At 36.9% G+C, this 16,256-nt stretch overlaps 1 protein-coding gene across 1 annotated transcript in view; it reads left to right on the top strand.

Annotated features, from left to right (window-relative positions):
* Tnni3k (TNNI3 interacting kinase) overlaps positions 1 to 16,256 on the top strand; it is a 313,990-nt gene that overhangs the window by 256,088 nt on the left and 41,646 nt on the right. The window contains 5 exon segments of the mRNA XM_048351587.1: positions 963 to 1,022; positions 3,845 to 3,853; positions 3,855 to 3,894; positions 4,120 to 4,182; positions 4,185 to 4,239. Coding sequence (XP_048207544.1) covers positions 963 to 1,022; positions 3,845 to 3,853; positions 3,855 to 3,894; positions 4,120 to 4,182; positions 4,185 to 4,239 — 227 coding nt within the window.

The following is a 16,256-nucleotide window of genomic DNA, read 5'->3' on the forward strand; positions in this document are numbered from 1 at the left end:
CAGTGATAGCAAGAAAGACATAGGCCCTCTTACTCACTTCGGATTACACCAACTGTGAGGATAAGAAGTATGCTGGAGAAAACAGCTTCAACGGAAGAAGGCTCTTGGGAGCAGCTATGTCCTCAGGGAGGGCTGGATATTAAGGGAGAAATTGTTGTACTAAGAATCTAAATTAGTTGGATGCTGTACCTGAATGTTAAATTGGCCTCTCCACCTTCTGGAAGTGAAAATTTCATAAAAGGAAAAATGAGAGGATATATAGTCTTTAGGAACTGACAAAAGAATGATCTAATTTCTTTAAAAGGAACATTTTTTTTTCAAATTCACCAAATTCTTCCTGTAGATCCACAAGCATTTTTTACATCCTTTGCACGTGGAACAAAGCTTGAAATACACTCAGAATAATAAAGGGTCCATAGAGGTCCATATTTACCAATATCTTTCATTGCAGTTTGTGCAACTAAAATATCTAAACCCTAAACTAAGATATAGATTAAAGGTTTCCATCTTGACCTTAATTTTACATGTGAGATGTCTTTTCCATGGTGAAGCTAACTACAAAATTAGATAAACCCCTTTCTTTCCTTCACATTCATGTGCAGCAGAAAGCCCTGAGATAGTTAATAGTTCTTAATATTCACTTCTATTCTTTCACTTTGAAGAAGAAAACCTGGCATTTGAAAACATGCAAAGCTAATTAAAGCCTTTTCACTATTTCATTATCTGAATGTAGTTCCAAATTCTGACTTAAAACTCTTATCAGAAGACTCCTCAGTGTCCTGCCAGGAAAAGCAAATGAACATTCAATTAACACTTCAATACAAGGATATTTTAAATAAAAACATACTTTATTACTAATCTCATTCTTTACAAATGCAAATACCCAATTTTAAAATCCAAAGCATTTTCTTCCTTTTATTCTTAAGAGGAAAAAGAAGATTTTTTTTTTTCTATATTTGCAGGGAAGACCTGAGTTTTCTGAAGTTGTTACAAAGTTGAAGGAGTGCCTCTGCAACATTGAGGTAAGAACTTTACCTTCTGCAATATGTTCATCAAAAAGCTGTGGATAGCTAAGGATGTTGGGGGATGTAGTTACTTTAGAGACCCATAACCTCATTCATTTGTACCCTGTTTCTGAAACCGTAGGGTAGGTCGAGATGGGTTGATGGGCTTTATAGGGAAAGAAGCGCAATCAGAGTGAACTGGGGCAATTCCTGCAAATAATCAAGCAATCCAATGGTCGCAGTTATGCTCACTTAATAAAAATGATGTACAAGCCACATGTTGGTGGCATATGTTTATAGTTGTAGCTACTCAGGAATCTGGGATCTGAGGGTCGTAGTTCAAAGTCCATCTGTAAGGAAAGTCCATGAGACTTTTATCTCTAATTAATCACAAAAAACACACAATCACAAAAAAGCCCCAAGTTCAAGCCCCAGAACCAGCACAAAACAAAATAAAAAGATACATACAAATTTAATCACAATAAATGCATTAGTAAATAGTTATTTAGATGATTTTTCTATAAAAATTCCTAGATACAGTGAAACACAAACTAAAATGTTAAGCCAGTGTTCATTTATGTTCAATGAGAAAGGAAAAAAGTCACTAAAATAATGCATAAATTAGTTGGAAGCCATACCACAGATATGTTACATAAAGTGGTATGTGTTGATAATGAGGCTAATGGAATTTTCTTCCTTAATGTCAAGGAGCTATTTGCTTTAATTTTCTCTATAATTGCTTTAATTTGTTATATACCTGGCCAGGAGATAGCATTTTAGTGAAAGAGCTAAAACAGAAGCAGTAGTCCAAAAATATTATATTTTGCAATGAACAGAAGGAGGGAGAGAACATCCCACACCTAGGATCACAGCTATCTCAGCCTATGAGGAAAAGGGCATCAATCTAATTTCAAAGAGAACCCATCTAAGCAAGGTTTTCCTTCCTTCATCTATATCTCTGCTAAGATACAGAACCCAGTTAATCAGGAAAGTTTCAGTGTCTTTATCTCCTGACCTACAAATACTTCAAAATAGGAAGGCTTTCAAGAAGCAATGGCATTCAGTCTTTTTAGACATACAGTCTCACATGCCTTCTCTTTTCTTTTGAAATTTACAGCAAATGAGGGAATAGCAGTTTTTTTTTTGGTGAGTCTTCCACAGCTGTGTAGGTAAGGACATTTGCCAACAACCTTGAGTAAAAAAAAATACCTTCAGGATTTGTGGTCCACATACCCTCTTACTTTGAATTGTGTGAAATATGAAATGTATCTCATAAGAAGGGCAAGATGGTGATCAGGAACAATGGCAGGATGCTATGCTAGCTTTCCTTATTGTATTAATCAAACCTTGTAAAATACTTTTCTCCTCAGAGAGGAGTTTAAAAAAGGGCTAGCAAAGACAGTTTTCACCACCCACTTTCAATAATGGGCCAGTTTTCCTAAAGGAGAGTGAGTTATAGAGTCCCATCAGTGTATCCTCTCCACTTATCAGTCACTTAGAACAAGGTCAAGGGACATAAAATAGTTGAAAACAAGATTATAGAATATATTGGAGGATAAAATGACAGATATATCTGTTGGTATAAATTTAACGGGAATAATAGGATGTTGTGACCCAGAGTGAAAGAAACAATAATACAAGTATGAAATGGTAGAGACAGAGATGTATCTTAGAAATGTCACAACTGGGCTGGGGATATGGCCTAGTGGCAAGAGAGCTTGCCTCGTATACATGAGGCCCTGGATTCGATTCCCCAGCACCACATATACAGAAAACGGCCAGAAGTGGCGCTGTGGCTCAAGTGGCAGAGTGCTAGCCTTGAGCAAAAAGGAAGCCAGGGACAGTGCTCAGGCCCTGAGTCCAAGCCCCAGGACTGGCCAAAAAAAAAAGAAAAAGAAAAAAAAAAAAAAAAGAAATGTCACGACTGTTAGAGGAGAATCTAGAATGGAAAGTGATTGTCTTGTTATAGAACAAAAAGTATGATCATTTCCTATTCCAAGACAGACAAACAAAATGGCATACGGTTTCATCTCTGATCTTCTTAAATGAATAATAAGAACAGAGATACTCATTTTAGGAGAGATTACAATAGTGAATACGTTGGAAATTGTATGACATGAGAACTATTGGAGGAATGAGGGATGCTTACCATGCAGAAGGGATAATTCAGTGAGTTGTCAAGCAGGTGGTTTTAAGCCTCTGGAGTGCTATCATGTCACCAAGGGATTGTCTTGCTTCTCTTTGTGAAAACCCTTTTTACAGCATTAAAGCATGCTTCATCATATAAAATTGATAGTGTTCTTGGAAAAGTATGTAAGTCCATATTATGTCAAAGGAATAATTTTAGCTACAACTGAAAGGGACTCTCGTAAATTTTGTTGCTATACTAAAGGATATTGAGAATCTTTCAGTCCCTGAGTAATAACCTTTTAAATACTAATCTGGCTTGGGGTTACTATGACTGTGAAAGCATGACAACATTTAACAGCCATCCCAAAATGGGGTGGTCAAAAAGTAAACCCAAAACTAAATTAAGTCAAAAAGTAAATTAATTTGGGGAAGGGGAAGGAAAGAGTAAAAGAAGAGAGACTGATTGGACTACATTGTAAACAATGTAGTCCCCCCTATATGATTAATGAAAACTAGAAAGGAAAAAAGCACTTTAACAAAAGGAAATTAAGCTAGACCATCTCCATCAGAAGCTGAAAGGAAAAGCCAGAACAGGCAGATGAATAGAAAATAGGAGGCACACTGGAATAGAAACGTAAAATAAATTACATTCTCTGCCTTTTTGCCGGTTGGATTTATTAAATGACTCATTAAGTTCCCCCTGTACTCAGCTGATGTCTTCCCGCATCAAGTAACAGCAGTGGGTCTCTCTCACCTTCTTCTTTTTTTTTTTTTTTTTTTTTGGCCAGTCCTGGGTTTGGACCCAGGGCCTGAGCACTGTCCCTGGCTTCTTTTTGCTCAAGGCTAGCACTCTGCCACTTGAGTCACAGCGCCACTTCTGGCCATTTTCTGTATATGTGGTGCTGGGGAATCGAACCCAGGGCCTCATGTATATGAGGCAGGCACTCTTGCCACTAGGCCATATCCCCAGCCCCATCTCTCTCACCTTCTTCTGATTGCCTGGTGGGTCGGGGAGGGACTGGAAGGAGCCATGTCGCAGCTCTGAGAAGTCTTTTGAGTTGGAATATGCTCTAAGTGCCAGATTCTATGCTGTCTGGCCCCAAAGGTAAGTGGTGATCTGAACACCAATCTCACCGTAAAACAGAGTCTCACTGATATGAATCGATTACTTTCAACATGATGCATCACTCCACTGGAAAGCATTCAAAGACAAGTTTTGAGTACACTTTTCTTTTAATACCATGCCAAAAATGTAGAAATCTTATTCTATGTTAGTTTAGGTTATTTAGCTTGCAAGTTAATAGCAACTATCCTGAAAATAAGAGGTGTTTGTTCTAAGACACCAAAGGAATTAGTCTAACAGATTGGGATTGTCTTACAGAATCCAAAAAAGGATTCTTTTTTAGGATCCAAGAAACAGCTTCGGGAATCTTAGTACCAAAAGTTCAGAGTTGCAAGTAATATTATAACTTGGAAATTCCCCTTCTTTGTAGGAATTTGCCCAAAGGAATTGACAACAGACACATAAACAAGCACTTGTACTTGAATGTTTGCAGTAAGTACCCTAAATGTTTTCTCTCAGTTCAGGAAACAGGAAGTCTAGAATCAGAGGGGGCAAGTGTATTGGATTCTTTACCTGACAGCAAAAGTTTGTCTTTTTCTGTGTCCTCACAGAAGAGCAAGGGGACTCTAATGTGTCATCATTTTCTTATAAGTGCACCAGCTTTATTGAATCAAATCTTTACTCTTATGATCTCATGAACCTTAGTCATCTCACTAAAGGTTCTATTTCCAATACAGACACATGAAAGGTTAGAGTTTCAAGCATATAAACTTGGGTGGACACACAATCCAGTTCATCCTTAAATCTATAAAAACAAAAACCAAATTGATATTGCCAGGAGCTGAGGAGGGAAAGAAATTAGGCATAAATGCTTAATGAGTATTGGGTATTATTTTGGATAATGAAAATATTTTAGAATTAAATAGAAGTAATAGTTATAGAACATTTTAAATGTACTTAATGACAGTAAATGTCTCTCTTTGAAATGGAGAGGTTTGCATTATGTGAACTTCATGAAGGTAAAAGCAGAAGGCTAACTCAGATAAAGAAAAAATATAGCTCCACATTCTACTGTAGGGAGCTCTGTCATGTGCTTGCCCAAGTTCCCAGCAGAAGGCTTTTATTTTTAGTTATTTTTTTCTTCTTCTATGCTTAGTTGTAAACTATCAAGGAAAGGGAGACCAATGATCTGTTGCTACAGCTGTGTATAATAGCGCTTCCCCCAAATCAGTGCTATAGAACCAACACATTTATTTCTAGCTCATTGTGTCTGTGTGTGGGGTGAGCTTGGCTCTGACCAATAGACGGTTTCTTAGTCTGCTCCTCCCTTGCTGTTCTTAGATGAGCACATAGAAAAACAAACATGGAGTATGTTCATCTCACAATGGCCAGGGACTTCACCTGCACATTCACAGCCTTTCCTAGGGTTTCATCTCTAACCTTCCATTAGCAAGCCACATTTAAGTCAAATGTTAGTTGGGAGAAAGCATACACTTGATCTCTAGTGGAAAGAACTCTAAAGACATACAGTGAAGGGCATAAATGTAAGAATAATTATTGGTAGATATAAGAGTAACTGTGCAGTAAGCATTTAACATGAAGACTGAATTTAACAGTAAGAGTGAATGTGATTGACCCTTTGTGGATTAAGTAGCCATCACTGTGTAAGTATGTATACTTAGAGTGGAGTTGATTTCATATTTTATTGACATAAACAAGGCCACCAATAGACCCTGTTCTAAATGGAAAAACTGAGAAGGAATTAACTGTGATCTTGTAGACAGTAGACCATGCATATTGCATCCCATGGAAGACCAGAAAAGGAGGACAAAGCCTCTTTCCTTCCATGTGAGCTTTAAAGCATTTTCATTTAGGGCAGTTACACAAAATCTTGTTCATGCATCATCACTGGAGAGATTCTCATTATACTGGAGGTGGGGAAAGACTGTCAGGAATCAGCAAAGATTTATATAATCTACAAATTGCTTCAAATGATGCTGTTTTAACTGCCATTATTATATTCCTAGCCTGGCAAAAAGAGTCACAACTGTATAGGAATCTGAATCATGAAGGCTTTAATCTAGGGAATGTCCTGAAATTAAGTACCAGTGAATTTGATTGATCACCAGGCACATTGGACACAATTCTTTATTGGATTTCAGTCTCCGACATCATTTCATAAAGGGCCCATAGGCCAAGGTTAGATTAGGTTTGGTCATATCATCTTCTAGTTCTATCTGTTCTTTTTCTCCATTTGTCATTTTTTTAAAATAAATAATTCTCTGAACAGCCAGATTTTTGTTTCTAAATCACAGTCACCTGAGCCTTGTCCGCCCAAGACAGAAAGTAAGGGGAAAAGATGCGAAAAAGAGAGATCTGAGGTACTGGCTTGGCTTTGGCATTTACCCATTCAATGACCTTGGTTAAGCTGTTAAGTCTCATATGTAAAATACAGATAAAAATGCCAGCTTATAGGATTGTTATAAAAGAGAGATATTATTATCTCAGTCCTAACAATAAGTGAAAGATACAAGCAGACCTAAGCAAAGAATACAGTTCTGTTATTGTAGATAAGGCACAGAATTTGGCAAGTATGAAAGCATATGGGAGGCACTGTAGCACCCAGTTTGGTGAATGAATGAAGGAGGGAACAAGCTTCTCACATCTGTGAGAACAAAGAAAGACATACAACCACTAGTAAAAAAAAAAAAGAAAAGTGCTGAACTGAATGCCCAAATCCATCAGGTGTTTTGGAGCTGCTCCGTTTGATATAGTCATAAATTTTTATAGGCTCTTGGTTCTTCATGAGTGTTATGAAACTCTAGTGTTTGTCTACATTAAAGTTTCTCTGAGCATCCTAGCACTAGCAGTTCATTGTGCATATTTTGTGAGGGTGAGTTGCAGGGCAGTTTGTTACTTGCAGCAGCTCACTACCAAGCTCAGTCTTTGGACTATGTGAAATCAATATCAGGAATAGATAAACTATTTAACTGAGCTACAAAATGAATCAAGAGAGAAACTGTTTCTTTCTTATTCATTAGTAATTCTAGCAGTGCGATTGACATAATGTCAGTAAGTAATCAATATCCATGCAATGGATAAAGAATAAAGGATTATATAAAGTGGTTCAAAACATAATTATTATTAATTTGGAGCATATAATCAGTGAACAGGTTTTTAACTGTTTCTTTTTCCCCATTTAAGTAGCTATCGCATTGCACGTCCACTACATGTTGAACACTGCCTTAAACACATTGAATACTTATGAAATTAAGCATTAAATGGATGACCTTCCAGTTTTTATAGATAAGAAACAGATTCAGAAATGGTAACCAAGTTGATGAAAACTAAGCAGACAAAGTTAAAAGTCATACCCAGGACTCTTCTGTGCTGTCTAAATTTCTCCACCACAGGAGGTGGTATGTGCTCAAAACTTGATATATCTTACCAGTACTTGTATTTGCTGACCTCCTTCCAGTTTGTTCTGGAATCTGATCAAGGAATGAATTTAGATATTCCTCATCAGCTTGCCTTTTCAGTTTGTGAATTTGAAAGGAAAGGAACTGAGAATAGTCAGCAATAGGATCTTAAGTCAAAGAGCCCAAGGACACAAGAATTGATTATTTAAGTCTAGACAGGCCTACAAGATAGTGGCTTTCAATTTGGACATCATGGTAGAACCATTTGGGTATCTTTTACAAGTACTGATGCCCAGGACCAACTAGATCACAGTATGTGGGGTTGGCACCCAGGCGTTAGAATGTTTCCAAGTTTCCTAGGTGATTCTAACATACAACCAAGTATATAAGAAGCATGCTGAAAGAAACTGGCACAAAGAGAACCTGCCAGTCACTCTGTGGGAAGGAGATGCAACTGATGGGATAAATGGAAAAGAAAAACGAGAGCTCAGGTGAAATAGCAGCTGCGGCCAAAGAGGATTATTTTGAAGTTTGATTACCTGCATGGTCTCTCCCATGACTCCCTTGCAATGTACTATTTTGCAATTCTTTCTTCTGTTTGTGCTTCCTAACTAACATACTTCAACTATACACTGAACTATGATATTTTGTACATCATTATGATTTTGAAAATTGGGTATGTCCTCTCTACTAATGACTTGAGTCCCCTCAACAATGTCTAGAAAATAGGTCATTTATTTCTTCATTTCTGATTAGGAAGTTCATAGCCTTAGATTGGTTTTTTTGTAATGCTTAAATTGATAGGTTTTTTTTTTTACTATTTGTATGTAAGTTTAGTTTTAATTATTTTTTTATTCATAAAATAAATTTTAACATTGTAAGCTATTTCAAAATCTTTTCTCCTTGGAAAGTAGAAGTTCAATAATTCTGACTGAAAGCAGAAATTGGTAATATATCTAAAATTGAAGAGGGAGATCTTTTGAAGTACTACTTCTTCTAAAATATTTCATATTTCTAAATATAGCTTGAAAACTAAGCATGTGGCACTTGCTCTTCTCACAGAGTATGAGAGCTCCCATCTTGTACATGGATTATATTGTGTAAATTTAGAAATGAGAAAGTGATACATAACCTTTCAGTTGCAAAAAAGGAAGAAAGAAAGAACCCCCTCCCCCCAAAAGAAAAGAAAACCAATTGGTGTTTGTATAGAGTTGGGATCTGAGAATAGAATTATGACCTAGTTAGCTGTCCAGAAGAAGAAAAACAAGGATCCAGAGCTTGGAACTGTAAAACAGATACACTTGGAAATAATTTTTCACACTGTAAGAGTCCATCAAAGAGGTTCTTTAAATAGGAAAAGCTTGCCTGGTATACTTAAAATGCATTTCAATATATAAAAAAAAGTTGAATACAATTTATAAATCTGAATACACACATTGTTTTTTCGGAACACAGAATGATGACAACTCCACTGGTGTAACTAGGAGGAATGAAGAAAGGAGAGTGAAAGGAAACTATTTCTTCTTGGTGATGATCAAGATGCTTATTAACTACAAGTGTCTGAGTCTCCACCAATCACAGTCATGCCCTCCTTTCTCTAATCCACCCTCTCTCCTATATACTTCTTTGTGTGGAAACTTCCCTACAGAATCCTCAGATATTCCTTGGTCTTCCAAATCCTTCTTTATGTCCAACTTCATTCTTGTGTCAGCTCTTCCTCATCATTATATTTTCAACACTATGTTCCTGATCACTTTAGATGCTCTCATACATTGTTTTTCTCTTCTCCTTGGGTTTTCTTTTGTTTTTTAAAATACAATTTATTCTCTCCTTTCCCTCTGTTTCTTCTTTTCTTTCTCCCTTTCCCTCCCCTGACCACGTTCTTTCTTAGTGTAGGCTACCTTAACTTGATCAGCTTTTCCTTTTGTTGATCATTTAACTCTGAGATGAGTATAGCACTTCAACTTTGAGTTTTTCATTAAAAACTCCATACTAATAATTATCTGTTAATCCTGCTTGTGGCTAGGATGTCTCAGGGCTGTGTTTCATTTTTCGCATTTTACCTGCAGCCAAGTATAAAAAGGTCACCCCTTCTTTGAATCTTCGTAGATAGAGGGACTTTAATTTTTTTCTGGTTCATCTAAGACTGATTTTACTTGAGGATTTCAACTTTTAAAAAATGTTTCTTATTTGATCTTCTATATGTTTGGGCCTGTGTCACCCCCATATATAGGCTGTTAAAATGAATAATATTCTTAAGCAATCATTTATTTTTGTATTGACATCTACTCTAGTATACACCATGTATACACTCTAGTATACACTCTTGTATACACAATGTATATGTAAATTTTATTCTTTTTCACCATTTTGTGTCCAGTACTCAAAACAATATGTGGTAGATGGTAGATGTTAACTACCTGTGTGTAGAAAAATAAATGATAAAAATGACTTCCTGCAGACATGGTACTATGTAATTCTAGTAACAACATCTTGAAATACTCCCTAAAGTTTCCATGTTTCCAGTGAAACAAACTGACACTCAAAATTTATGTAATGCATATGAAGCCATCATAGAGTGAGAAAACAAGTTCACACTGGAATATGTGATAGTATTTTTACTACAACTGGTTGTCTGTGAAGACTACATTGAGCCAACATGCTTGAATCAACTTTAAGACCCAGAAAGTTGTAAACTTTAGGTGTGGGCTCAGAAGGGAGATATCCAATACTACTAAACCACATCACATTGAAATTGCCAGATTCAATGCCACTTTACACTCTCTCCATCTATGGACTACATAGCTTTTGATTGCAGGGAAATTTTCCTTCTCTGATAACTCTGATACTAGCCATTTCCTTCAGCTTAGGCCTCTTCATGATAGATTGTTGCCAGCTATCTGCAGACTCAACTTGAACACAACTCCACCTCTGCTGCCTCATGCACTTAGAACAGCTAAAGGTTTTTTTGAGGATGAGTCTAACCAGACTTTTTATTCTTGTTCATTAGACATGTTCTCCACTATAGTAATTAATCCATGGCCTTTGCATTCATTCTAATTCTTTCAAGCATCTTTTAGCTGATGTTTTAGGCCAACAAATAGCCTGACTTACCAATGATGAGTTTTATGAGTTTTTCAATCAAGAGAAACATTGATCTTTCTCATTCATAGGCACAGTCAGGGATCAGAAATTTCAGGTGATTTTTTTTTCTGAAATGATTCTAAAATGTACATATTCAAGAAAATAACAAAAAAACCCTTCATTTTGAGCTTTATGAAATGTCTATGTACTTAAAGATTGCTGATTTAAAATGTATCTCATAGCATTTTCAATGGAGCTTAGTGCTTATTGGAGCATCACTTCATTATCTACCGTTCACCTCAGCCATGTCTCCCAAGTTTAAAGAAAGTGTTGCCTGTTTTGAGGCTATTGCAAAAGGAGTTGCTTTCCTGATTACAGCCTCAGCATTCAGGTCATTAGTATATAGAAATGCCATTTATTTTTGAGGGTTTATTTTATATGCTGTAACTTTGCCAAAGTTTTGGATCAGTTCTAGTAGCTTGGGAGTAGAGTTTAGGTATAGGATCATGTCATCTGCAAAGAGAGAAAGTTTAACTTCATCTTTTCCAATTTGGATCTCCTTTATATTTTCTTCTTGCCTAATTGCTCTGGCTAGGAATTTTAGTACTATGTTGAAGAGGAGGGAAGAGAGCGGACATCCTTGTTTTGCTCCTGATTTTAAAGGGAATGGCTTTAGCTTTTCACCGTTTAGAATTATGCTTGCTGTTGGTTTGTCATAAACTGCCTTTACTATATTTAGGAGTGTTCCCTAGAATCCACGTTTTTCCAGGTCTTTTAGCATAAATGGGTGCTAGATTTTATCAAACACCTTTCCCACATCCAGAAATATGACCATGTGGTTCTTTACCTTGCTCCGGTTGATGTAGTGGATTACATTAATTGACTTGCGTATATTGAACCAAATTTGCATCCCTGGGATGAATCCAGTTTGATCATGGTGTATGATTTTTTTGATGACCTGTTGAAGTCGATTGGCCAGAATATTGTTGAGAGTTTTTGCATCTATGTTCTATAGTTCTCTTTTAGTGATGAGTCCCTGCCTGGTTTGGGGATGAGGTTTATACTGGCTTCATAGAATATGTCTGGTAGTGAACTTTCAATTTCATTGAAGAGTTTGAGAAATATTGGTGTGAGTTCTGTTTTGAAGGCCTTGTAGAATTCTGCAGAACTGTGAATCTGTCTGGACCTGTGCTTTTCTTGGATGGGAGATCACTTATTGCCATTTCTATTTCAATGCTGGATATGGGTCTGTTTAGAAGGTTTAATAAATCTTCATGGTTGAGTTTGGGGATATCAGTTTTTTCTAAGAAATCATCCATTTCTTCCAGGTTCTCAAATTTGTTGGCATAAAGGTTTGCAAAATAGTCCCTTATTGTGTTCTGAATTTTTGGTTGTTTCTGTGGTGATACTACCTGTTTCATCTCTGATCTTGTTTATGTGCTGCTTTTGTTTCTTGTTCAGGTTTGCTAAAAGTCTATCTATTTTGTTAATATTTTCAAAGAACCAACTCTTTGTTTTGTTGATTCTTTCGATGTTTTTTTATGTCTCTAATTCATTTAACTCTGATTTGATTTTAATTATTTGCTTCCATCTGTTGACTTGGGGTTTGGCTTGTTGTTCTCTTTCTAGGAGATTAAGGTGCTTCCTTAAGTTGCTGACTTGCTGTTTCTCCAGTTTGTTGGTATAGGCACTCAGAGATATAAATTTTCCTCTGAGAACTGCATAAAATAACTAGGAATAACCTTAACCAAAGAAGTGAAAGTCCTTTGTGATGAGAACTTTAAAAACATGAAAAACGAAATTAAAGGGCTGGGAATATGGCAGAGTGGCAAGAGTGCTTGCCTCTTATACATGAAGCCTTGAGTTTGATTCCCCAGCACCACATATATAGAAAATGGCCAGAAGTGGCACTGTGGCTCAAGTGGCAGAGTGCTAGCCTTGAGCAAAAAGAAGCCAAGGACAGTGCTCAGGCCCTGAGTCCAAGGCCCAGGACTGGCAAAAAAAAAAAAGAAAAGAAAGAAAAGAAAAGCAAAATTAAGGCCAAACTAAGGAAATGGAAAAACCTCCCATGCTCCTGGATTGGAAGGATTAATATAATCAAAATGGCAATATTGCCAAAGGCTATCTACAAATTCAATGCAATACCCATTAATATCCCAACACCATTTTTTAATGAAATAGATGAAGGAATCCAGAAATTCATATGGAAAAATAAAAGACCCAGAATAGCAAAAACAATCCTATGGAGAAAGAACATTGCTGCAGGAATTACTATACCAAACTTTGAGCTGTATTATAAAGCTGTAGTAATATAAACAGCTTGGTATTGGCACCAGAATAGGCCTGAAGACCAATGGAACAGAATTGAAGACCCAGAAATGAACCCACAGAACCACGCCTACTTAATCTTTGATAAAGGAGCTAAAAAAAAATAGGATGGAAGAAAGATACCCCTTTAACACATGGTGCTGGCAAAGCTGGTTCAACACCTGCAACAAACTAAAACTAGATCCTTATATATCACCCTGCACCAAAATCAATTCCAAATGGATTAAAGACCTTGAAATCAAAACAGACACCCTGATAACACTATAGGAAGGAGTAGGAGAAACACTTGGGCTCCTTGGAGCAGGATGGAACTTCCTTAACAAAGACCCAGAAAGGCTACAAATCAAAGAAAGGTTGGACAAATGGGACTGCATCAAATTGCAGAGCTTCTGCATGGCAAAGGACATAGCTCGCAAGATAAACAGAAAGCCCACAGACTGGGAGAAGATCTTTACCGGACATTCAACAGACAAAGGCCTCATCTCTAAAATATATGCAGAACTAAAAAAATTTACCTTCTTCCAAAACAAAACCGCAAAGAACCAATAGCCCCCTCAACAAGTGGGCTAAAGACTTAAAAAGATACTTCTCTGATGAGGGAATAAAAATGGCCAAGAGACATATGAAAAAGTGCTCTACATCACTGGCCATAAAAGAAATGCAAATGAAAACAACATTGAGATTCCATCTCACCCCAGTAAGAATGTCCTATATCAAGAAAACTAACAATAATAAATATTGGAGGGGATGCGGCTAAAAGGGAACCGTACTTCATTGTTGGTGGGAATATAAACTGGTTCAGCCATTCTGGAAAGCAGTATGGAGATTCTTCAGAAGGCTAAACATAGAGCTCCCCTATGACCCAGCAGCCCCACTTTTGGGTATCTATTCAAAAGACCACAAACAAGAACACACTAAATCCACCAGCACAACAATGTTCATCGCAGCACAATTTGTCATTGCTAAAATATGGAACCAACCCAGATGCCCCTCAGTAGATGAATGGATCAGGAAATTGTGGTACATGTACACAATGGAATTTTATGCCTCTATCAGAAAGAATGACATTGCCCCATTTGTAAGGAAATGGAAGGATTTGGAAAAAATTATACTAAGTGAAGTGAGCCAGACCCAAAGAAACATGGACTCTATGGTCTCCCTCATAGGGAATAATTAGCACAGGTTTAGGCTAGTCACAGCAGAAGATCATAAGCGCCCAATAGCTATGCCCTTATGAACACATAAGATGATGCTAAGTGAAATGAACTCCATGTTATGGAATCGAGTGTTATATCACTGTTGTAATTACTTTCAACATGCCATGTGAAATGCAGATTCTATTTTTGATGATCCTCTTGTATCCCCTTCCTGTGGTTGTACCTGCACTATCACTGTATCTTATCTGAGTACATTGGAAACTGTGTACAATGGTATTAGAACTAGGAAAGTGAAAGGGAACACCAAAATCGAGAGACACGGGATTAAAAGACAAACGACTACAAAAGCAACACTTGGAAAACTGTTTGGTGTAAACCAACTGAACAACTCATGGGGGGAGAGGGAAAGGGGAAGGGGGCAAGGGGGAATGAGGGAGGAGGTAATAAACAGTACAAGAAATGTATCCAATGCCTGATGTATGAAACTGTAACCTCTCTGTACATCAGTTTGACAATTAAAAAAAAAAAAAAAGAAAGTGTTGCCTGATCATGGCATTCAGTTCTGTAGCTCTTACTCACATTGTTTGCATGATAAAAAGAATAACTTGTTACTGGTCAAACTAGGGAAAACTCTTTTTTTCCAGGATATTTATCATATGTTGAGTACATAATTTTTATGACACTCGCTTGCTGGAGGTCTGCCATCAAACTCATTTAAAGGTTAGAAGTTGAAAAGCACAAAAAACCAAAGGAGAGAACCTGAAATCTAAGCAAGAGTTGAGATGTCTATCAGCTGCCTTTTTTCTCTTGCTTTTCAATCTCAAATCGTGAAATGCCCATACATTTTCCTAATTAATAATAGCAAGAAAGCGCCTGATGTCATGGAGTATGTGACTGAGAGGGAAAATAAATAGCTATGTGTCTTGGTGTGAAATTACAAAAAGATTGTGTGTATTATTGTCCCTGAATGTTATCTAATAGAGGGAAAGTTAAAGAAAGCAGGAAAGGATCATGCAGGAAATTAAAGTTTGTTTCCATGAAAGCCCACAATATAAGTACATTCATCTATACAATAAGTATGGTTATTTATATTTCTGACAGCTCTTTGCCATAGCTCTACCCACAAAACTGTACAGTGAAATATGTAAACAATTCTCATGTACTCAAGAAAGTGAAAGATTACAAAATAATTGCTTCAGCTATCTACATTTCATGCTTTGCTATCTTACAAATTGTCCGAATTAGACATCATCTGCATTGAAATTTGATAGGGCTCTATCACATTTATGGGAAAGATTTCCTTTGAAACTGATGTAGACCAATAGCAACCATAGTAGCTGCTCTTTTTGTGCTGACTTGCTCTCTAGCACCACCTAGCAATTGATTCACTCACCCTAAATGAAACTCCAGCCCTTTGACTGTTTCTGTGTTAATAGGTAGAAACTAGGAGATTTCACCCAGGAACAAAGGCTGTTGAGTCTCAAAGTTGAGGAGCTTGTGAAAAATGTCAATCCCTTCCTTGACTTTTAAAAAGACCCTTAGTTTGAAACAACCTTTCTCTGTGAAAAATGTCAAAGAAAGAACATCAAACAAAATATTCTGTTCAGAAGAGGAAGTGATGAAAAACGGGAAATTAATAAAAGTGGAGGTATGAGAAGAGCCATATGTGTGCAAAATTGGCACCTTTTTTAAAGCAAGCTTTAAGGACCTGAATTTATTGTCACACATAAAAGATTTGCATGAAAAGAGTGAGCAGGTGACATATTTAGGTTATAGCACATCCACTTGAGAGAGAGGATGAGCAGCAGCCCTCACGGAGGCTATTCTATGCTGTAATTTCATGTGCTTTGCTAGCCTTCAGCAGTGCTTGTTAGCAGCCTTAAAGGGGCTCCCTTCTAACCCAAAGGACCAGCCACACTGCATTTTTTCTCTCTTCACGCATTTTGTAATACTAATTAACTAATTCCCAGCCACATGAAGAGAACCTGCAAAGATTTGCCAGAGGCAAACTGCTAAATAAATGGTGACAGATTTCTCAGTTTTCAATTAGTTGAAATGACATATTGCCACA

Source organism: Perognathus longimembris, chromosome 7, assembly GCF_023159225.1.
Source record: "Perognathus longimembris pacificus isolate PPM17 chromosome 7, ASM2315922v1, whole genome shotgun sequence".
In the NCBI taxonomy this organism is placed as follows: Eukaryota; Metazoa; Chordata; class Mammalia; order Rodentia; family Heteromyidae; genus Perognathus; species Perognathus longimembris.